Source organism: Condylura cristata, unplaced genomic scaffold (assembly GCF_000260355.1).
Source record: "Condylura cristata isolate star-nosed mole 26May11 unplaced genomic scaffold, ConCri1.0 scaffold00015, whole genome shotgun sequence".
Taxonomy (NCBI): Eukaryota; Metazoa; Chordata; class Mammalia; order Eulipotyphla; family Talpidae; genus Condylura; species Condylura cristata.
In genome coordinates, this window is record NW_004567116.1 from 51,446,317 (window position 1) to 51,471,996 (window position 25,680).

Consider the following 25,680-nt stretch of genomic DNA (forward strand, 5'->3'; position numbering starts at 1 on the left):
CAGTGACCTTACTGCAAACCTTAGTTACCTAGGTTATATTGAGTTTTCTGGCAAAATAATTGAAGAATTTATCTCTTGCCCAAATGACATGTTCATCCTGATACAGGTCCCTTAGCCTAAGCAGATAATATAGCACAGAGCCTTTGAGTCAAACTGCTCTTGTTGCAGGAGTGGCTCCTAAAAACACATACTGATTTATGGATTATAGATAAAAGCTGATAAATATATGGTATAGGTGGATCAGGGATAGAAGAGACAAAAAGCAAGGAGGGAAACAAGAGGAACACCAAAGTTATCTTTTTTTAAAATAAGCATAAAGAGCCTCATTACTCTTTCAAGTGAATCAGAAGTACAACAGGTGAAATTAAAAAAAAAAAAAAAGAAGAAGAAGAAGAAAGAAAGAAATATAGAGCAAAATTTAGATTGCTGAAGTAATTTGTGAATAGATACAATCAGAGTGTTCTATTAAGATTAAGTTGTCTGGGCCCTCCCTGGTGGTGCAGCGAATTAAAGCACAGCACTGAGAAGCTAAAGCCACTTCATCATGAGTTTGATCCCCACCCCAGAGCTGATCCACATAGTGGCAGACCTCTGCTGATCACCTCCTGCTCCCCTCAGCAGTGTACTTTGTCAGTCAGCCTGCTCTGCTCCCCACTCTGTTTCCTGTTAATCCTCTGCACCTCTGATTTGTACTCCAGCTATGTATGTATAAATAAATACACCTTTAAAAAAAAATTAAGTTGTCCCCTAACAAAGTCTATATTTGAATGGAGAAAGTCTCTGCTTTCTAATAGAGTCAAAGTGTCTGCAATCAGAATGAGAGGAAAAATGGAAGGATGAAAATGATAATGAAGAGAAGGAGGACAGAAGGAAATGGAGGAAGATAAGGACATTTTTATTTTTGTCAAGGACACTAATTGATTGATTGATCAATTGATACAAGAATTGGGATATCTATCGGTCAGAGGTGTAGGGGTGGTGAGAGGATTCACTAGAGACAAAAAGGATCAATATTAGTTGACACAAGTTATGCAACTTCTGTCTACAGACAAATTTCGATGGAAGGGAAAAGTTCTGAAAATCACAATTTCCATTGCTAACTTATATTATGACCTCCCTTTTTTTGTATAATAATATTAAAATATTCTGAACAACCAGCAGTTTACAACTGGATTGACTTAGCCTCATAAGGTGGCTACCTGGCCCAGGAAATCAGGTGCTGCCCCAGGGCAGGAAATTTCTCTCTTTCATAAGACAAAAGGCAAGCCAGTGAGAGATAAGACCCCCAAGGGCATAAAGACTCCAGGAAAGTTTCCTTGGTCTCTTGAAACAAAAAGCAAACCTCAGATAAGACTCCCAGGGCATAAGGACTCAAGGACAATTTCCTAACCTTGCTTACACTGGTTCTGCTTAATACATGACTGTATAACTTCTTGGTAATTTACACTTTTTAAATAATCAGTAATCTCTGCTAGCCTTAAATTACCCTTTTCTTAAACAAATACTAATTTCTCTCTGCTAGCCTGAAGTTAGCTATTAGCTTCTCTTTAGACAATCACTGATGACTCTGCTAACACAATGTATTCCTTCCCTAAGACCCTAACAATCCTTTCCTAACAGCTCATCCTTTCCCAGATCTTTATACTTTGAGTTATATCTAAACATCTGTGACAGTTACCACAAATGTGTATAACTAAATATACCATAAAGTGTCAGGAAGAAGATGCATTGTTCCCCTCTTCCTTGAGAATGTTTATGGCAATTTATGGCAATTTCTCAGTAATTTACCTTATGCATTATTGTAATTAACTACTTGCTACACAGAATAAGTAAAGACCTGCTGAGAAAAGGAGCAGGAAGACTTGCACCCAACTCTGACTTCTGTGTCTTCCTCACTCCTGCTCCCTTTCCCCCTTTCTTGGAATCTCCAAATGCAGACACCAATCCCACCTAAAGACCCTATCCCTTACAGCTTGTTGAGGCCAATCCCCAACAATTAGTTCATCTTTGATGTTTTGGTGTTATTTATTAATGAAATCAACCTTCTTGGGTTTTTGCTTTTGCTTTTGATTACTGTTTCAATTTCCTTGCTATTCATTTAACTATACATGCCTTTTGGTAGTTTTATATATATATATACACACACACAGAAAGAGAGAGTAATGAGTGACTGTACTCTTCTACAAATTTGTCCATTTCTTTTAGATTGTGTGATTTATTAGTATAAATTGTTTCTAGCAGGCTTTTTAATGATCATCATGTTTTCTGAGATGTCTGTTGCTAGTTCTTACTTTTTTGTTTCTCATTAAATTTATTGCATGTTTTCCCCTCTTCTTAAGTATGTAGCCAGATTTTTGTCTATTTTGTTTATTTTTTTTCAAAGAAGCTTTTGTTTTCATTCATTTCAGATTTTAAAGTGTTTTAATTTATGTGCTAAGATCATTGATTTTAAATTTTTATATGGGTCAATATTTCAGCATACTTTATTCTTAGTCCTGCTTTTGCCCACTGGTTCCAACAGCAAGAAAACAAAAGAAAATAAAAAGAAAAAAAGATATGACTATATGAAATGATAAGCTTCTGCACAGCAATAGGAACTATCATTAAAACAAAAAGACACTCTACTAGTGATAGAAAATGTTTGCACGTTATATATATGACAAAGCACTATTAACCAACATGCAAAATGAGCTGACAGAACTCAAAAACAAACAAAAACCCAGCCAGACAAAAAACAGCCAACCAAATTCTGGGCAGAAGATCTACAAAAATACATAGCCGTATTTTTGTAGATCTTCTGCCCACAATTAGATACACACATGGCTAACCATCACATGGAAAAGTGTCCATTGTCATTTACTAACAGAATCAGGCAGTACACTGAAAAGCAGGGAAAGGCAGTACACTGAAAAGCAGGGAACAAAAGCAGTCAAGCAATCAGGCACCACACACACACACACAAACCTGATGTGAAATGACTCAAAGGTATAATTATCACCATACAGAGTAGAGGTACCAGCCCTACAGCAAATGGTATGAAATGATTCTAAGTGAACTTACAAAAAGGAAGGAGTGGCTGAAATGCAGTGTCTCCTAAGCTATTAATTTGTGCAAACATCCAGCACCTGGGTTCCTAAGATATAGCACTTCACTGTAAAAGATATTGCATGAATAGCCATCCAGGGCAGAGGTTGTATTGTAGGAGAGCTTTCAAGGTGAGGGCATAGAGCAAGGAATATTAGCTTGATACTGATATTCCTAACAAAGGCAATCTGTAATAGAATATGCTCAGAATACCACACATCCTTATGACATCTGCCAAAGTTCAGGCTGACATATCTGAAACATTTGCTACTTCTTTGCCTAAACTGAGACATCAAAATAAAACCACTTCCTATACAAGTCAGAAATATCTAAAACATTTGACAGAAAGAGACACTATGCAACGGGAATTTCAAATTCTTCAAACTATTGTACTTTATACCTATATACTTCTGGTACTTCTTTATATACCTACTATCATTTGCTAGTACCAGTCCCCTCCCCTCACTACTCCAAGAAATTTAAAAAAAAATTGAAAATCATCCCTTCTTTAAGTCAATACAAACACGCAAAAAAAGAAAAGAAAAGAAAGAGCTAGAACAAAGTAAAAACGCTGGACACAAAAGTCAGCATTTGAAGTAAAACTGACTCAATAGATTTTGTGCAGCATGACAAAAGATGAAATCAGAGTAACAGTCCTGCCAGTACTGATGGAACTTTAAAAAACAATTGAAGATATAATACAGCAACAAAATAATTAATAGCTTTGGAATTAATGAACTTGCAAACACTACACGAATGAGAACAAAGATGATAAAAGGAGAATTAAAATGAAAACAATGTAATAGGTTTATGGAATAATGTAAAGTATACATATCGTGGGGATCCCAGAGAGATTTAAAAATAAGATAAAAATTTAACAATTTAAAGAAATTATCACTTGAAACAATCTCACTAAGAGAAATAAACCAAAAATTATTTCCCAAGAGGCACAGTGAGTTAAACAAAATACCAGACAGATGAATGCCAAGTCATGTAATAATAAGACAGCTGAGAAGCAAAAGTAAGAACAGAAATGTTAAAAACATTAAAGGATAAGAGGGAAACATCAGATTATCAGCAGATTTTGCAACAAAAACATTACAAGCAGGAAGGATCTAGAAAGAACTATTCAAGATATTTTTAAAAAAGACTTTCAGCCCAGAATCCTCTGTAAGATTAATAGTCAATAAAAGGAAAAATAAGGAGTCTCAAGAGAAGCAAAAGCAGTAAAAACTGATCAACAACAAGCCACATACCAAAGAAATCCTAAAGTGATTATTGTAAATAACAGAACAATGAATATCTGAGGCAAACACAAATAAATTACTTACTCTAGAGGAAGACTAGGAAATGGAACCTAAACAAAATATATTAGGCAGGCCTCAAAAAAAAAAAGTCATATTAGCATAGTAATCATACCTCTGCAATCACCTTAAATGATGTAAATGACCTGAACTCACTGGTCAAAACATACCGAATGGCTGGTTGAATTTCAAAACAAAGCCCAGTTTTCTGTTATCCAACTTTGCCAAAAAGACAGTCACACACAAACAAATGGCAACCCCAAAATAGTCAGAAATTGCTATAATTTATATCTGATAAAGTAGGACAGGTAAATAAAGATAGATACTATATTCTGATTAATAGTTTAATAAAACACGAAGAAATAACATTGGGCCCTCCCTGGTGCCTCAATGGGTTAAAGTGCAGCACAGTGAATTTATTTTCAGCTACTGCAGCACAATTTCAATCCCTGGCCAGGGAGCTGACCCACATCTCACAGCAGATCTCTCCTGTTTCACCACTGCTCCCCTCAGCAGTGTATTTTAGTCAGTCTCTCTGTTCTTCTCCCCACACTGTCTCTAGCGAATCCACTCACCACCCCCTGCTCCTTGGGCCTGTACCCCAGTTCTTGTATGCATAAATAAATAAATATTTTAAATAAAGAAGAAATAATATTTTTAAATGTATATGTACTGAATGATGGAACAAGATATAAAAGGCAATAATGGAACTTGAGAGATATTGATAACAGTTCAGTAGTAATAGGGGGTTTTAATACAACAATGGACAGGTAAAAGACAAAATATAACTAAAACAGCAATTTTAAATGACAGTATCTAGACTAAGTAGGTCTAACAAGTATCTATAAACCACTTCAACACAAAATTATTGGACATACATTTTTATCATAGAACATCATAAAAACAACATATCTTGGAACACAAAACAACTGATAATAAAACCACAAACAGAAATAATTCCTAGTACCTCTGCTGACCAAAATTTTATAAAATTAGAAATCAAACACAAGAAAAAAATAAAGGAAAACATCTATGAAAATCTGAACACTAATTATATACTTATTGGATTTTTAAAAAATCAAAGACTTAACTAAAAGTACCTTGAGATAAATATTAAAGATGACATAAGTTTTCAGAAATTATGAAATGCGGCAAAGGAATCTAAGAGGAAACTAATTGCAATGCAGCCCCATATAAAATGCAAGGTATATCACAAATTAAAAAAAAAAGTATTATCACATTTATCACATTATAGTAATTTAAAAATGTGGAATAAAAAGTACTCTACATTACTAGAATAAAATAAAATATGAAGTAAATAAATGTAACAGAGATCACAAAGTCTATTAAAAGAAATCATTGAAAACTTGAACTGTTCCTTTAAGAAGATAAACAAAATATCTAATCCCCTTGCTTGACTAACAAAAACAAAAAAAAATGAAAATGAAATGAGGAGAATGAAATGAAATGAAAGAGGAGAAATGACTACAGGCAGCATAGAAAGATTGTAACTGCATGCCAATAAATTTGATAACCTGGAAGAAATGAATGCATTTCTAGACAAATATAATCTTCTAAGACTAACAAGAAGAAAAAGATGAACTGAACAAATCAATAACAAATTTGGAAATTAAAACAGCAGTTAATTAAAAAAAAACTGAAAAACAAAAGCTCAATATAAAATTTTACAAATGAAGTTTTATCAAATGTTATGGAACTAATCCTACCATGCCCAAATTGAATTTAAAAATACTAGCAGAAGAAATCTTCCTTAATATATTTTATTATATCATCCATAACAACACCAAAACCTGTAAAGATAGAACAAGAAATCATAGACTTAAGGCCTGGGTTAAAATTGATACACACCTGGCTTTCAAGAATAGTTTAAAATATATAAATCAACTAATGTAATATGTCATATCAATAAAAGTTAATATTAAAATCATATAATCTCAATAAATAAAGAAAATACATTAGAAAAAAATTCAATACCAATGAGTGAAGAAAAAGCTCCAAAAATAAGAATAGAAAGCAACTATTGCAATATAAAAGTCATATATCAGAATCAACCAACCAATATAATAGTCACTGGTGAAAAACAGAGCACTTTCTCCTTGAGATCTGACACCTCCTTTAAGATGCCCACAGTCACCACCTCTATTTAACTTATTACTAGAGAATTTGGCCAGAACTATCATATAAACAGGAAATAATTGGAATCCAAGTTTAAAAAGAAGAGAAATCATCACTATTTGCACAAGATATTATTGTATATATAAATCCTAAAGGTTCTGAAACCCATTAACAATGAAAAAGCAGCAAGACAAATTAAGAAAATAATCTAATTTAAAGTTGCTTCAAAAAAAATTAGATACCTCAGAAACAACCTAACAGAGGGAAAAGTCTATGTAACAAACTCAGTGACATAGAGCATGAGATTGAAAGGATTATCCCATGATAAGGACAATCAATATAATAAAAATTACTATACTGCCTTAAATGACATGCAAATACTATGTGATCCCCATCAATTTTTCAGCAATATTTTCAAAAGAAACTGAACATCATATTATAAGCACTACAAAAGGATTCAAACTGCAAATGCAACCTTAAGAAAAAAAGGAAAGAAAAGGAGGTATTAAATTATCTAACTTCAAACTTTACTAAAACACACAGTGAAAAGTTCCCTTACCCAAAAAAATAATAATAGCAAGCAACCATAAATCAGAGACATTCTGTAAGGATGAGGCAGGGAGGGGGGAGCTATGGTGATGGTGCATGGGTGACTTGATGGTGGGAAATTTACAGGGACTTCACCTGAAAGGAGAAAGTGCAAAAGCATGCACTGTAAGTAATAGTAAAAGCCCAGAATTCATAAATCAGATTGCCTTTACTTAAAAAGTCTTTATCATCAAAGCAAACCCTGGTTAAAGAAATAAAAAAGGTATACAAATTAAACAATGGTCTGGAAATAATTTCAGTGTGTGGGAGCAACTGTGTGTGTCTGTGTGCCTGTGTGTGTGTGTTGGAACATATTGCTTAATATCAAGTAAAGGAATGTTATTTGTTTATTCTCCTAAATTTTAACAGTGTCCAGATGGACGCAATCCCATATATTCATGGCCCTTACAATGATTAATGTTGTTACTATGCAACAAGTCAACACAGGAAAATAAAGTGTTGTCATTCTTGGTATTTTAAAAGGAACGGGATATTCTAACATCCCTTTTGATTTTGGGAGCTGGATTATTTTAAACTACTATCAAACTACATGAATAGGCTATGTGTGTCTTAAAAAAAAACATTAAAATGTGTTCTTTATCTCAATTTGTAATCATTGCCATTAAAGAAAAAGAATAAAAGACCTAAAAGTAGACAATGATAACAAGAAAAATATATCATTCATCAAAAAATATAATCAAGTATAGAATCATACTTTGTATTACTAAATTAGGTGGTAGTGTTATGGATGATAAATAAGGACTAAAGGTTCCAAGCTCAATATTCCATGTGCATAAAACAGGCATGCCAGACGGGTGCTTGAGGTTAAAATGCCTATTCCATAAACTTGGTAAGAAATTTGTCTGGGCCCCTCCCTGGTGTTTAAAGCCAGCATTGTGAAGCTACTGTGAAGAACTGCTTCAACTCAGGTTTGGTTCATGGCCTGGGTGCTAATCCACATGGGGCAGCAGAACTCTCCTGTCTTGCCTGCTGATCTCCTTTCAATCTGTCTGTTCTGCTTCCCACTGTGGTGAGTCTTCTCACCACCCTGCAACCATGTCCCAATTTTGGATGCATAAATAGATAAATCTTAAAAAAGAAAGAAAGAATCTGTGTGGTAAAGATCAATAGTCGCTTATTTATTTACTTATTTATTCATACAGAACTGGGGTACAAACCAGAGTGGCAATGAAATGATACACCAGAGTCAGAATGGGGAGCAAAACAGGCAGATCTACCAAGTACACTGCTGAGGGGAGTAGCAGGCAAGACAAAAGAGTTCTACTGTGCCATGTGGATTACCGCTAGGGCCTGGGATAGGACTCGCACTGAAGCAGCTGCCACTAGCTTGCAGTGCTATATCCCAACCTGTTGTGTCACCAGGGAGGGCCATATGATTGTTTTGTTGATTTATATTTACTTGAGATAACACTGTTATTCCCCATCAGGTATTACCACTGTAGTGCAATTACTATGAACTCATTTAGAGTCAACACCGTACACCATTTTTACTTATTTCCTAATGTTTCTTATTTCACCCCCAACTTGGTGCTTCAATTTTATGGCCAAGTGTTCTTAAGTTTGTCTTTATCTGACTCTTAGCTTAATTATTTTATTTTCCACATATCAGTGTCACAATCCCGTTATATTTTACCCCTTACTAATTTTACTTATCATTATCCCCATCCAGTTACATCCAGCTGCCACAAATGACATCAGTTTATCTTTTACATCACTGAGTAATATTCCATTGTATATCATCTTAAACCACTCAGCTGTTTTGGGGATACTTCAGTTGTTTGCATAACTGAGTTACAGTAATTAGTGCTGTACTGAACAAAGAAGTTTCAGTATCCTTTCAAACTACTGGTTCTGAAATTAGGGGCTAGATTCCTAAAAGTGGAATTAGTGGGTCAAATGACAACTCCATTTTTTTTTCTTTTAAGATTTATTTATTTATGCATATAGAACTTGGGTACAGGCCAGAGATGCAGGGGCAGTGAGAGGATTCACCAGAGACAGAGCAGGGAGCAGAACAGGCTGACTGATGAAGTACACTGCTGAGGGGATCAGTGGGTGGGTCAGGAGAGGTCTGCCAGGCCATGTGGTCATCTCCGGGGCGGGCGGGGATTAAACTCATGGAGAAATGGCTTTAGCTTCTTAGTGTTGTGCTTTAACCCACTGTGCCACAAGGGAGGGCCCGGCAACTTCATTTTTAATGTTTTCTTCTTTTTAAAGATTTATTTATGTATTTATACATGCAAAAACTGGGGTGTAGGTCAGAAGTATAGAGGTTTGAGAGAATTCACCAGAGACAGAAAGGGAAGCAGAACAGGGAGATGTATTGAACAAGCAGAATGTACACTGCTGAAAGGAGCAGCAGACAAGAAAGAAAAGGTTTGCTAGGCCATGTGGGTCAGCTCCCTGGGAGCCAACTCTTGTTGCAGTGGCTGATGATAGATTTAGAGTGCTGCCTCTAACCCTTGAGTCACCAGGAAGACCCTGTTTTCTTTTTCATAATTAACTTTATTTTCTTGCATCACTGTTCATTTTTGTGCCATATTTTATTACTCACCTCAATTGTGACCCCCAAAGCACCAGTGAACCATCACTATAGTCCTTTATGTTTTCCCCTCCTCTGTGCTGACTGCTCTACATCATTCAAATCTGTAGTCAGCTGGCAAGTTTTGTGTGTTTCCTAACCCCTTATTTATCTTTCCCTATATTCCAATTGTAAGTGAAACCATCCATTCCCCCCCCCCTCTGGCTTACTTCATTTAGCATAATCTTTTCCACCTTCATCCATATTGTCACAAACAACATGCTTTTATGTATTTTGACAGCTGAGTAGTATTTTATTTTATACATACAATATATCTTGATTCACTCATTTGTTTTGGAGGGGTTAGCTTGTTACCATACCTTAGCTATTATAAATACTGTTGCAAAAATCATAGGAGTGCTTGTTTCCTTCCAGGTTAGTTGTTTTGTGTCCCATGGTTAGATTCCTAAGGAGTGAAATTGCTGATTCATATGGTAGATCCATTTTGAGTGGTCTGAGGTTCCTCAACAAAGCTGGGCCAGTTTACATTACCACCAGCAGTGTAAGAATGTTTCTTTTTGTCCACACTCTGGATAACACTTGTTTTTGATGTTGTTGTTGTATGTTTCAATATGGGCCATTCTCATTGGTGTGAGGTAGTATCTAAATATAGGTTTGATTCCATGATAATAAATGATGTTGAAGAATTTTGTTTTTCAGATACCTGTTAACCATTTGTAGTTCTTCTTTAGTGAAGTGTCCTGTTAGCTCTTCAATCATATATTTTTTAAAGATTTATTACTTTTCTATTCATTTCATTATTTTTAAACATATTCATTAAAGCATCCTTCATTTTTGTACTCTATGATTTCCCTGTGAAATTCCCACCATCAACATAGTCCCTTGTGCTCTTCCCACTCCTGTCCTGATGCTTCTCCCTTCTCCCCCTCTAAAGAATGTCTCTAATCTATAGTTGCATGATGATTTTTGACTTTTATTTTAAGGCATCAGAAAAAAAAAAGTAACTACAATAAAGTAAGATTTACTTATATATGCATATGAGAGCTGGGGTGCAGGCCAGAGGTGCTGGGGGATGAGATGATTCACCAGAGAGAGTGGAGAGTAGAACAGGGCAGGGTGACAGAAACACACTGCTGAGGGGAGCAGCAGGCTAGACAGGAGTTCCCTGGCCAGGGACTGAACTCATGCTGCAATGGCTGCAGATAGATGTATAGTGCTGAAAATTGTGCTATCAGGGAGGCACTGGCACATTTTTTATTGGGTTGTTTGCTTTGTTTTTGTTGAGTTGTGTAAATTATTTGTACATCATTGGCATCAGTCCCTTATCCATTGTATGGTGTGTAAGTAGTTTCTCCCACTCAGAAGACCTTCTCCTTGGTTTGCTTAGAGTCTCTTTTTCTGTTTAGAAGAGTTATGGTTTGATATAGCCTGGGCTATCTATCTTCTCCTTTGATTTCCTTGCTTCTGAAGATGAGTCATTAAAGATATTTCTAAGGAGTATAACATAGATCTTTTCACCTATGTTTTTTTTCTATACATTTTAAGGTTTCATGTTTCATATCCACGTCTTTTATCCATGTTAATGTTTCATGTGTGTGTGTGTGTGTGTGTGTGTGTGTGTGTGTATGGTTTGAGATACTAGTGTGGTTTAATTATTTGCATATGGTGTCAGTTTTCCCAACACTGTTTACTGAAAAGGGTATCCTTTGTTCAGTGTATATTTGTTGTTCCTTTGTCATAGATTAGTTGACCATGTATATGGGCCTTTTTTGGGGGGTTTTCAATTCAATTCCATTGATCTATGTGTCCATTTTTGTTCAAGTACCATGCTGGTTTTTTTGTTGTTGTTGTTGTTGTTGTTTGTTTGTTTGTTTTTTATGGCTCTGTAGAACAGTATGAAGGTTGGTAGTCTAATATCCTCATTCTTCTCCTTTTAGTCAGGAAAATTTTGGCAATTTATGGTTTTGTCACTCAGTAATGTTTCTTCCATGTCTTTGAAGAATGGCATTGAGGGTTTTTGTTTGTTTGTTTGTTTGTTTATTTAGTATTAGAATTGCACTGAATCTGTAGTTGTAGGATAGCTATTTGATAATATTTTTTTTCAAATCCATAAACAGGATATATGAAAAGGAAATGAAAAGACATATTTCTTGACAGTGTTTTGTATCTCTCTCTGTATAGGTCTTTCACATTAATTGTAAATTAATGTTAATTGAAATTCTAGGCATTCGATTCTTTTGGTACAACTGTAAATGGTTTTCTTAATTCTTTCCTCTTCGCATTAATTGAATGCATATAGGAAGACCACTGATTGTGTATATGATTTTGACACCTACTATTTTACTAAACTGATTTATTGTTTTAATTAGTTTTCCTGTGATTTTTTTAGGATTCTCTCCTCTCTCTTTCTCTCTCTCTCTATACATATATTATCAAGTCATCTGCACATAGTAGGTTTGCTTCTTCTTTCCCTATTTGTATTCCTTGTATTTCTTTCTCTCACCCAGTTGCTCCAGTTAGGACTTTCAGTATCATTTTGAAAAGCAGTGGTGAAAATGGATATCCTTGTCATTTTCAGTTTTTCACCATTAAGCTTGATATTAACTGTGGTATCATCATATAATGTGGTATCATATCATCTGATATTAATGTCTGTCCTTTTTATCCCTTCTGGGAATCCTATAACCTAAACATTTTCTTTCCTCATGTGGTCAAGATAATTCTTGAAACATTCCTTCATTTCTTTCCTTTTTACCTCATTTTGTGTGTGTATATGTGTGTGTGTGCATGTTGTATATGTATCTCTCTGAGTAATGATTGATTCTTCCATACCTACTCTATTCCCTTGGCTTTATACAAAATTATTTTACCTCTTCCATTGATTTTTTTCTCTAGTTTCTTATCTATTACAAAACTTTATTACTGATAAGCATGCTAACCAAAATAAAGCTCCACATGTCTATTAAGGCCTGCATTGTGGTAGTTTTAAAATGTAAACAACATTCTTTGCTACATTATCAAGAGACAGATTTTATGTGACTGCATTTGAAATGGGCAAGATTTTGTGACATTTGTAACCAGTAGGTTGCCTGGTGACAAAGGGACCCAATTTGCTCCTAGAACACTGCCATTGATTTTTTAACAACCTGCACTTCCTTTAGTTTCTTAATTTCAAGTTTCAATAGCATTCTTATAAGCACTGATAATATTTCTTATAGTATTATTTTACTGTTCTGACTTCTCATATACCTTTCAGGTGCTTTTTGTTTGTTTAGTTGGTTGTTTATATGGCAATTTGATGTCTTCATCTGTCAAACATTAAAACATTATTGGCTGTGTTGTTGAGTTCTGCAGATTGATTTTCTCCCTGTGGGCTTGCTTGACCACTTGTATTTTCCTTTCTTATCATTGTTTGCTTTTACATTTATTCTAAGCATGGGTCTTCCATACTGCTGGTGCCAGGGAGCATTATTTGGGCATACCTACTGGGATTTGGTGCTCCTGTCTGGTATCATCAGCTGACATTTGAAGGCAGGAGCTCATGCAACCTCCAGCTAAGCATGAGTTGACCAGATAAACTCAACTTTTAAGGTTTGAGAAACTTCCATACTGCTTTCCTTAAGGACTTGGCTAGTTTGCATTCCCACAAGCAGTGTAGGAGGGTTCCCTTTTCTACATATTATCATGAGCAATTGTTGTGTCTAGTCTTCTCAATTTGGACCATTCTCACAATAGGAGGGCATTTCATTGTGCTTTTGATTTGCATTATTCTAAAAGTAATTGTGAGTCTGTCTGTAGTCTCAATGTACTCTTTGGAGAAATATTTGCTTATTTCTTTTGCCCTTTTTGACTGATTATGTTTTCTTTTGTTGAATTGTATGATTTACTTGGTTGTCTTTGCTATCAGTATTTTGTCCAACGTATTATGTGATAATATTTTCTCCTGTGTCTTTTCATTTTATTTATTTATTTATTTATTTATTTATTTATTGGTTGTATAGACCATCATTATTTTGATGCAGTCCCAGTTGCTCATATTTTCTTTTGTTTTCTTGCTGTTGAACACAAATTCTTAAAGGTAACACTGAATGTTTTGCTTTGTGTTCTGTTTTTTAATTAGGTTTTATATCAAAGTCTTTGATCCATTTGGAATTGATTTTTATGTGTACAACAATGCAGTTGTTTGGTTTCATTCTTTTCTATGCAGCTGTTTAGTCTATCCAATACCATTTATTGAAGAGGCTATCCTTGTTCCACTGGGTTTTACATCCCTTTGTCATAAATTAAATGTCCATATATGTTATGATTTTATTTCTGAGCTTTCAATTCTAGTTCATTTTTTTTCCCAAAAAAGTATGAGCTTCACAATCTCTATTTTGTGAAGATGGCTACTATTTGGGGACTTGTCCTTTTCAAACTAACTGGTAATTTGATATTACAAATATTGCAGCAATAAGACATAAAACATTGAATATACAGGCACTAAAATATCTACTTGAAATTGTTCTTTTTTTATTGAGGATAGGACAATGATATACCTGCAGAGAGATTTAAAAAAAAAAAAAAACATACTACAGGAGAAGTAACTCTAACTTTCCATTTTACATACCTTTATAGTAGTTTCATTAACATATACTATGCTGAAAGCTGAAGTATTTCTCCCACTCCTAAAACTACCCCAATTCTAAGAAGCCAAATAATTTTACCACTATGAAAATTATGACATATTTGTCTTTTAATACTTGGTAATAGGAATACACAATTTTAAAAAGTGAACTTACCCTGAAACATGTAACATAAGCAGCATGTAGAAGACAAAGAAGAGATGATGAGTATACCAGAAGACATCATAGTTAGAAACTCTGAAAAAACAAATAACTTCATTTCAATGCGACTTAATATTTTTTTTTCACTAAAAGGAGTGTGCATCATTTCAAATGCACAATGTAAGAGAGTTAAAATATAAGCTCATCTCAGATTTACCTATTAATATGAAAGTATTAGCATGAAATGCAGAAGGAAGCACAAAAATTATACATAACACTTCATCATTTTGAAGATATTCTGAATTTTAAATAAAAATACATAGAAAGAACTAAAATAAGGTGTTTAATTTTATGGTATAAGCCTAATATTTACTTTTGCTGTATTCTCAATCAATATTTTCAATTTCAAAATGATTTCTAAAACCCCATACATATTTTATAGTAGTGTGAAGGAAACTAACATGGAGAGAAATTAAATAAATGCATATTAAAGCATTACATTATTACCCTGGGACAGTGTAGTATAAGTTAAAATGACACCTTATTATTACTATTCTGCAGGAGAAGAAAGTTGAGAAGGAAAGGATATAATAAGCAATATGCATATATTGTTTAAGAAAGACTTAAGAATTATGCAATACATATATATATATATATATATAAGCACTCATATACTATCATCTTAGAAATGGAAAGCAAATTATTACTAGTTTAGGCTACTTGGATGATTTATGCCCAGAATCTTTTAGCACTCCTAATTTAAGCAACAATGTTGTTTCACATTTCATTCACCTCTTGTTAGCATAAAAATGGTTATTAGCATCTTTGTATTATATACATTCTTACACAAATGTAATCTATTTGAATCCAACTTTCTATAAATGAAATTGCTAGATGAAGGGTACACATTTATAATGTTTTGAAACACAGTCAAATGTTTTATGAAAACACATTTATCAATTACAAGCCACATCACAAAATAGAAGTGACTATTTCCCCATACTCAGACACTAAGTTTTCATTTCTATGTAGAAGAGCAATGAGATGCTATTCCACTTGTATGTTATATACCTTGATTTTATGACTTCTCTGCTTATAACAACTATTTCTACACTATATTTTTCTTAACTTTGCATTCAAAATATTAACATTTTAGAATATACTAGTCACATGTAGTTATAATAATTTGTCTGATAATATACAAGCTCTTCAAATTGTATAATGCATATTGACATGCAATTTGATTTTTCAACTTTCTAAACAATAAAATATTTCCTATACTTTTCCTTGACCATTTTGAATTCTGATTAACATATACTTAAAGTTTCTTCTCAATTTTTAATAATGACATTTTTATATTCTATAATTTATCTAGAATTTCATTTACTCAAAGTCTTATTTTCTCATAAGTTTGTAATAAACCATTATTATTTAGCAGGCTCTTATACATACCAAAGTCCCTCACACTTTAATCAATACTGCTCCTTCTTTAAATGTCTTTAAAAATTCTGCAAGAGTCCAATTATGTTTTAAGTTAAAAAAAAAACAATCATTTGGATGTCTACTAAGTTAGCAAAAATTTACTGTTCTGTTAGAACATGCACTTGGATATTCCATTAGCTGAACTTCAGAAACACTTTGCTAAAATCATAAGACAAAATAACTTATCTGTGATTTTGATTGGAATTGCAACAAGCCTATAAATAACTGAGGAATTCCATCTTTGTAATATACGGTATTCATTCAAATATCCCTCTCTTGGTAAGGTTCTATACTTCTATATAGTTTTCACTTTTCTCAGTTTCTTAGTTATGATATTGGTGGTTATGATACTGTATGATATTCAGGATATTCTAATTGTGAATGAAACCATTTTATTTCAATCAATTTGTACACCAGTTAAACTATCATATAAGGAAACTCTTTTTAAATATTTAAATTTAAGTCTTTAAATGTTTTGTGTCTTTTCCATATTAAAACTCTGATATGCACAGATAATGATTGAATCATAATTATCATGTTCACTTTCCTGTCATCTGTAATTCATATACACTAGTTATTTTGATTGATTGGGCTATCAATATGATATATATGTATATATATATATATATATATTTTATATATGTGTGTGTGTGTGTGTGAATTACTAGAATATGTTTCATATTCAGAAGTCAATTTCTCTAATTCATATAGGTTATATACATGAAGAATATAAGAATTCCCAATTCTCAAAATAAAACTAAACAAAAAAGTAGAGCTGGTTTAAAAGCTCCATTAAAAAATGCTAAGAGGGCCCTCCCTGTTGGTGCAATGGGTTAGGATGCAGCACTGCAAGCCAGCTACAGCTGCTTCAGTGTGAGTTCGATCCCCACCACCAGAGGTGATCCACATGGCAAGGCAGACCTCTCCTGACCAACAAGCTACTGCCCTCAGCAGTGTACTTCATTGATCTGCCTGTCCTGCTCCCCACTCTGTCTTCAGGTGAAGCCTCTCCATCTCTGACTTTTACCCTAGATCTGTATGCATAAATAAATACATCTTTTTAAAAAATGCAAAGAACTGATGGTTAAGAAACCTTCATAAAACTGTTTATGAGCATAAATATTATTACTAAATTGAGAACAGAGGTTGATCTTTATACTCCATTTTACAAAATCATCTGTTATAAGGGTATTTTCTATAGTTATAGAACATTCACAACTCTTCTACCTACAAAATCAATATGTCAGACATACTTATCTCTTAAAAACTCCTAAAACTTAGAAAAGAAAGTTTTTTAACTGAAATAAAATAAAATTCTGCCTATGAAATTGGCACCTGCATACATTAATATTAGAGATTTTCCAAAGTGAATGGTTATTTTTAATTTTATAAGATTTTAGAGTATATACTTATTATTTGACCAAGCCATTCTACATTTACATATATTTCTTAAGCCATAATTGAGTAAAATATAGAAAGACATATGGATGGGGATTGTTTGCTTCCAAATTGAAATATTATTAATCTAAACATCTAACTAGGAAAGTAATCATGATATGAAGATATGCTATGCAGTCAGTTTTGACTTGTGTAGAGTAATATATATTAATGTGGAATAGTTTTATTACACTGATATAAGTAAAAAGTAGATTTAAATAGTATGTATAATATGATTGACAAAAATAATACATAGGTATGCGAAGAAGAGAGATTAAGGAAAAAGTAATTATGGTAGAGGTAGAAGAGGGGGATGAATGAAGTAACAACAATAATTAGTTTATAGACATTAACATCTAAAAGTGTTACTGTCTTGTGGTAGGGTTTTCAGTTGTGTATGTGTTTTTCCAAAGGTGTTTCAACAAATCAAAATCTCTTAAGATCTTTGAAGATTAGAATGTAGTTTCCTGCTTCTTTTTTGATTTCCTAACCAGACACATAAGATACTTTTTTTTATATGAAACTGTATTGTGAGAAAAAGAATATTCATCAGAAAGAACATGTGAAAATGTTCATGAAAATGTGTATGTGTAACTGCTCAAAATCTCATAAATGGAGCAATAAGTGTGAAGCATTTTAGCAGATATGAAGTGAACATAGTTCCAAGGCTTTTTTTTTAGAACACTTCATTACAATACAGCAAAACAAAGTCATATCTGGTAATGAATTATTAAACAATACTCAGAATTCCCAAGATCCCAGTGCATACACTTTGAAGTCATTCCCTTGTCAAAAAGGGTTACACTATTTTCAGAAAAATGACCCAGAAGATCTCAACTTTCTCATCAAAAATTATTCATACCAACCCACAATATTTTACTAATGCAAAAAGTTTTCTTAAAAACAGGAAATGATATATAGAAATGTCTCTGCACTTATTTACCTAGAATAACCCGTTAGCCAGTATAATCCATTGGCTAAACATTTTGGCTAATTAACACTTTTTTTTTTTTTACAAATAGAAATAATAATAATAATATGAAAGAAATCTAATAATTTAATGAGTAAACATCAAAATAATGCCTCTGCTACTTACCGTATGGCATATGTAGATGCTGTGATCATCAGGAATAGCACCAATACCATGCAGACACCTGTAAAGCCAGGAACTATAAAAATGTAAAGAAGTATGTTTTAATTCAATTCACACAGAGAAAAAGTATAAAAAACAATTATTACATTAAATTCCAAAGTAATATGTTGCTTTGTGAGGAATATATTTCAAATTGCACTTTTGTTTCCATTCAAAAAAGATATTTCAAATTGCACTTACTTATATGTTTCCATTCAAAAAAGATATTTCAAATTGCACTTACTTATATGTTCCCATTCAAAAAAGATATATCTTTTAAAGACCATAAAATCAAGCACTCTTTTCTAGTGCAATTTGAAATAATTAGCACAGTTTTAAAGACCATAAAATCAAGCACTCTTTTCTAGTTTTAACTGGAGTCCATTTTTGCATTTTCAATATTTCATGCAGAATGGTGAAATGTGTACATTTTTCCACCGGCACATCTATCCCAAATGTCAATAACATGATAGAAAGGACAGGGTTAATATTTAACACACTTAACTTGCACCTCTGCTTTTTCCACTACAGTACTAAAACTCCTTTACTCTCTCTCTCCCTCTGTTTTATAAAACAAATAGCTCCTCCAATTTTAATTTCATCTAATTCATCTTGGGTTTCACTATATGGGTTTTTATTTTCAATAGACAAAATCTTATGCTTTTTAAAAAATCACAGCTTCAATTGTAGCAAAATTGAAGATAAAAAATAGAGAATTTCAAGGAAAATGCCAATGGTGATATTTTTAGGGTACCTGTAGGCATAATTTCTCTTTAATGGAAAATTTTTGAAATAAATGCTTCTGACATGTTATAGTGTCTATCTATCTATCTATCTATCTATCTATCTATCTATCTATGCATATAAATATATGCATATATGTATATATGAAAATGTTGCCCTTCTTGGGGGTGCAGTGCGTTAAAGTTCAGCACTATGAAGCTACTTGTAGCTTCTTACGCATGAATTATATCACTGGCCATGGAGGTGACCCAGATGGTGCAGCAGACCTCTCCTGTCTCACCAGCTGCTCCCATCAGCAGTGTACTTCGTCAGTCTGCCTGCTCTTCTCCCCACTATGTCTCTGGTGAATCCTCTCACTGTTCCTGCACCTCTGGTTTATGCCCCAATTCTGTATCTATAAATTAATAAATATTTGGAAAAAAAGAAAGAAAGAAAATGGCCAACACTCATTTTTAAAATTAATGACATGATAAATTGCTGCAAATCCTGTGTTACTTTCTATGGCATGAAATGAATTATAATGAATTATTGACGTGTTACATTAAAAGGTTAAATTTTAATTTCATTTCTTATTATCCTGTTACTATAAAATAAAATAGCCTATCTATAACTTATGCTTATTTACTCTTAAGACCATGCAAGCAACAAATAAGTTTTAAGTGTGCTGAGAAATTCCATCTAAATTAAGTCACACAGAAAAGACAGAGTTGAAACAACACTGTCTCCAATATAACTGCCATTCCCTCACTTCTCTTCTTGCCACAAAACCACTTTGAAATAGCAGAAGAGCCCTAATGAACAGTAAGTCACTAACAGAAGCAGAAAAGCTTAGTACAATATAAGAGCATTGCATAGGGTTTCCTGGAATCTTTAGAAATACCTTAGAAGTATGAGGACAGTAGAAACATGTTTCTAGTTATACATGTTCACATGAGAAATAAGGGAATTAGTCTTTGGAAACTTAATATCTGAATACATTCTCCTCACTGTTCCAAATATACAGATTTGGAAGCTTAAAATAATAATAATTCTAAAAACTTGTGCAAAGAACCTGACATGCCAGATCCAAATGATTTATTTTCTGTAATTATTTTCCATGGCATTCTCTTCCCCATCACCCTTCCCCTCGTTTCAAATAAGTACTTCCTAAGGATAAGGTGAAAGAAAACAATAATACTAATTCACAATAAAAGACTAATGGTCCTCAAAAAAGCCCCACTAATTTCAAAGAACATCATGCTTACAAAATAACGCAACCTTTATAACCTCAAAGTATTTACCTAAAAGACTTGCTCAAAAAATATCTGTAGCCATGATATATTTTTTTAAGACTTTATTTTTTTATTCATACAAAGCTGGGGTACAGGCCAGAGATGCAGAGGGTAAGATAATTCACCAGAGACAGAGTGGGGAGCAGAACAGGCAGATCAAGGAAGTACACTGCTGAAGGGAGCAGCGGGCGGGTCAGGAGAGGTCTGCCACGCCATGTGGAGCTCCTCCGGGGCAGGCGGGGATCAAACTCGTGCGGAAGTGGCAGTGCATTAACCCGCTGCACCACCAGGGAGGGCCCAGCCATGATATTTTTAATAGTCAACTATGAATAACTCAAAATCTCCCTCAGTAGATATGTGGACAAACAATTGTGACATTATCTGTAACTAGGAAATTAATCAGCAATGGAAAAAAAAAACATGAACTGTTTTACACACACACACACAAACATACACATATAGTGTGTGCCATACACATATACACCAATGCACACATGCTCGTGTGTAACAAGAGAAACAAAAGATTATTAGATTAAGTAAAAGAATCCACCCACTATTCTCCACAAAAACTCTAACGTAGAAGATCTATACTTTTATATAATTTTCTAGAAAATCTAAACCAACTGGTGGAAGGAAAAGGGCAGCATACATTATAAAGGTTTAAAAAAAAACATTTTGGGATTAGGGATTAGGATTATATATTATCTTGATTTTGGTGATGATTCACATGTGTATACAAATGTCAGAGCTGATCAAAAAGCATGCTTTAGAAAGATGTAATGCAGTATACTTCAATTCACTCAATAAATTTGAAGAAAAAAAAAGATGTTTATCTCTCTGGATTCAAATAATCTTTTTCTTTTAAAAATCCTTACTTGACCAAATGAACAAATAACATTACAGAATCCCAGACAGCTCCATAATATGGGTTTGTAGCTAGACAGGTACAATTTAACAGGTGTAATTTTTTTTTTTAAAGATTTATTTATTTATTCATACAGAACTGGGGTACAGGCCAGAGATGCGGAGGGTGAGAGGATTCACCAGAGACAGAGTGGGGAGCAGAACAGGCAGATGGACGAAGTACACTGCTGAGGGAGCAGTGGGCGGGTCAGGAGAGGTCTGCCACGCCATGTGGATCTCCTCCGGGGCAGGCGGGGATCGAACTCATGCGGAAGCTGCTTAAGCTTCTTAGTGCTGTGCTTTAACCCGCTGCGCCACCAGGGAGGGCCAACAGGTGTAATTTAACACCAATAATTATTTTAAGTTCTACCATGTATGTAGATACAAGATTTCCTATTTGGTTATTAACATGCCAATGCAGACTTTTAAATATCTGCAAATCACTTCAGCAAAAGAACACCTCAAAAACACGAATATGCACAGTAGTCATAATTTTCAAAGTATATTTAACATCACTGAAAGGTCCACTCAAGTGTAACTGCAGCAAGAGAGCCCTTGAAACAACATAAGAAATATTGTCCTAGTTCCTGAAACTAGTTATCTTCACTGGCTCAAACCCGGACCTGATGCTAATAAACCAAACTTGCCAGAAATAAACTGTTTAGGAAAAAAAAAAACAACTTTGTTCTGCATATCCCTTCTCTGCCTAAACCTCGTGAAGCCTACAAAATGGGTCCTATCCTTATAATGGGTGCAACTTTACTGGCCTCACTAGAAACCCATAAACCTTGCCCTGGAACACAGAAATAAACCTACTGCTGGTTTTACCAGCCTTGGTATTTCTTTGTGTGTTCCCTACTGCACCAAGCCTTTCAATCATCTCCTAAATAGTAGTTTTCATTATTCAAAAAAAAAATGCTATAACTATTATTTGAGGATTCACATGGCACATTAGTGTATTAAAGACTCTGGTAGGTACTAAAGTCAAGAAACCAATTTAGGATCTCCCTAATGGCCACTGGTTAAGTCTCTTCATTAGCACCCCTACTGCCTGAATTCAATCCTCAGCTAGGGAGCTGAACCACATTGCTTAGCAAACTTCTACTGTTCCTTCTGCTGCTCCTCTAAGCAATATATTTTAGTCAATCTGCCTCTTCTGCCCTCCACTGTCTCTGGTGAATCCTCTCACACACACACATTCCACATACCTCTAGTCTAGGGTATCCCTGTTCTTCTCCATAAATATAGATACAATTTAAAAGAAGAAACAAGTTTAAATTTGAACAGGTATTTCTTCAAAACATTTAGTTAGAGCTCCTTTTATAGATCTATAGTACAAATCATCGATAACATTGAAAAATCTCTGTGCATGTGGTGGGGGTTGGGGGGTGGGAAGGAGATGGAGGAAGCAAGTACTTCACTAAGTCATTTGAAGATTACGTAGAAGCCCCCCGCCACCTGATTTGTGTGTGTGTGTCTGTCTGTGGACATGTTATCACCCCTAGGCCAATCCCTACCTAATCTTGATGAATGAATCTCATCTGTAAACTAAGGAGAATAAATTCAACTATTCTATTTAATACTTATGAAGTCATCACTTTTATCTAAAGGAATCATTTTTCTATCTCCCAAAAGTATAAAAAGATAAGAATTTATAATGTACAATATACTATAGATTTCAGATGAAGAAAAATATAATTACAAATAACAATGAAAATAAACTTATCACAATTAAAGTGTCCCCAAAAATGAGGGGGAAAACTACCACAAGAAGCTTTGATTTTCCAACACTGTAATTAAATAGAGACTGGCTAACTTATTATCTAAGTTGTTGAGGATATCTTTGTATCAAATAGCAGATCTAATCAACTTTTAACTGCTCAGTGACTACTTTCCAGTCATCAGTAGTGCTTGATATTAAATGACCCTTGCTCTGAGGGAAATTCCAATCTCGGTGTTGGAAGAACACAGTAGAATCAAGCAATTGCAGGCATTCAGTATAAAAGGCACTAAGTGTCTTTGAAGTGTATCTGAATGACAGTATCGATAAGGCCCACCATTTTAGGCTTTATTACACATTTCAAGAGCAGGAAGCACAGCATATAAATTACTGGGCTAGTCTAAGCTCAAAGGGCAAGTTACTCCACAAAATGAAGTACAATGTGTGAGGTCTTTGAGTCCTTCATGTTATGAAGCAAAATTTACACTTGTTTCCTTGGAAAAAGGCATCTCATCTATTTATTTCAATCCTTATTGCTTTTGATTTATGATATTATACCTGTTAATTAGTAGCCCTTAAAATGAATAATGGCACATTTTCATTTCTAGGTGAACCTGAGAGACCATTTACATTCATACCTAGATGTGGTCAGAAATAGACCATCTTTACTTTCCTGTTTCTAATACAACATAATTGGAATAACTTGTTTGAATGGTGTTCTATTTGAAATATAATCAAGTGTATTATCTTCTCATCAAACAAGATTCTGTCAAATTTATATATATATATACATATATATATATATGTACATATATATATGGGTGTGTGTGTGTGTATGGTTTAAAATGGATATTTGAATAATGCAAGCTTCTAAACATATTTTGCTATATAAATACTTAATTGGGGTATTTCTAACATTTATTTTTTAGTAAGTCTAACAACTGTATTTTGTAACATTATTACAGCCAAAGGCTTTACTTTCTGTGAAAAAAAGTTTAATTTTTCTCAGTCTTAGGTTATGATGGGAATATTTTAAAGACAGAGAAAAATTATGCAACATTAAACAAACTAAAATCCAAGATAAACCAACTAATAAAAATATTATTTGTCATAGGATATCTAAAAATATGCATGTATTTCTTCATCGAGAGCTTAATTTTCTTCAGGTGCCTGAAACATTCAGTAATGTTATGAAATAGTTTTAGTCAGATATGTGTGAGTAATAAAATAATGAGATTGTGTTTTTATATAAAAATATCAACCATCTGGTAGTACACTTAGATTATGCTTCATTCCCTTACTTGTCCCTGTTCAATTAGGTCATCAGAGCCCTAGGAGCCCTACACATACTTAGGGTAATTGACATTCCAGGTTGATGACCTGGGAAATGGATGGATCTTGTTTCACAGCACAGTGTTTCTTTCATGAAATTATGTTGGAAAGGATTAGCAAAGTGATGATGACATGCTCATTTAGAGTAACTCAAACTGTGTCTGTACTAACAGAAATAAAAAAAAAAAAAAAGGAAAGCAAAGAAATTGGAGTCATTCCTGCTGGCACAACAAGTTAAAACTCAACAATACAAAGCTACAAAGCTAGCAAAAACTGCTCCAGCAGGAGTTCAATCCCTGGCCAGGGAGGTGACCCACATGGTGCAGCAGACATCTCCTGCCTTGCCTTCTGCTCTCCTAAGCAGTGTATTTCAATCAATCTCCCTGTTCTGCTCCCCACTCTGTCTCTGGTGAATCCTCTAACTGTTCCTGTACCTCTGGTTTGTACCCCAGTCTGTATGCATAAATAAGTATTTTTTTAAATATACAAAAGACAGCATATGTAAGCAAATGTGTTCTTTACAAAATAATATTTTTACTACGTTTCTTTAGGAAGAGAAGAGACAGGCTCTACCTAGTAGTATGAGGGAAGATTTGTACTGAATGTTAGGTTAACAATGCAAAATCATGCTCCAAAGTATGCTAAGATTCTCAATAAGGGTAAAATAATAGTTTTCCACATATATAAGAAGGGTGAAAAAATATCCCAAGGCCCCAAAGATTCTCTAGGATGAAACCAGGAAATCTGTCTAATTAAAGTGTCAACTCAATAAAATTCAATACCACTCAGGTAAAAGCTGTAGGATGGTGTAGTTTCATGCTAGGTGGAGAGATCACCTGTTTATATGGAAACATCATTATTTAAATAAAATAACTTTTCATATGAAGAAATTATTTTACAACTTTGCAACTAAACTTTCTTGAGCATTTCAAATACTCCAATTATACTTTATGTTGTATAAAATATTCTTAAAACATAATCCTTGTTTTTTTCCTAAATTAATTAATTTGAACAAAAATAACCCTACTTTATTTTACATATGGCTTGTGTTTCTGCTTTCCCACTTCTATTTCTGATCCAAGGCTTCAAAAAAATTTGCAATGAGCAACGTTATAAATAAAACTAAACTGTTTCTTAAGGGGAAAATGTAGAATACTTTTTGAGTATGTATACAAGATATGTGACAAATGTCATGTATCCACAGGCAAAAAAAAATAT

The 25,680-nt window shown here is 33.8% G+C and overlaps 1 protein-coding gene across 3 annotated transcripts in view; it reads right to left on the minus strand.

The window, feature by feature from the left end:
* Positions 1 to 25,680, minus strand: part of NOX4 (NADPH oxidase 4) — a 165,239-nt gene that overhangs the window by 94,513 nt on the left and 45,046 nt on the right. For all 3 annotated transcript variants that reach the window (XM_004683286.1, XM_012725242.1, XM_004683285.2), the window contains 2 exons: positions 18,457 to 18,529; positions 14,457 to 14,537 (listed from right to left, as the gene is read on the minus strand). In XM_004683286.1, coding sequence (XP_004683343.1) covers positions 14,457 to 14,537; positions 18,457 to 18,529 — 154 coding nt within the window. The remainder of the gene's footprint in view (positions 1 to 14,456; positions 14,538 to 18,456; positions 18,530 to 25,680) is intronic.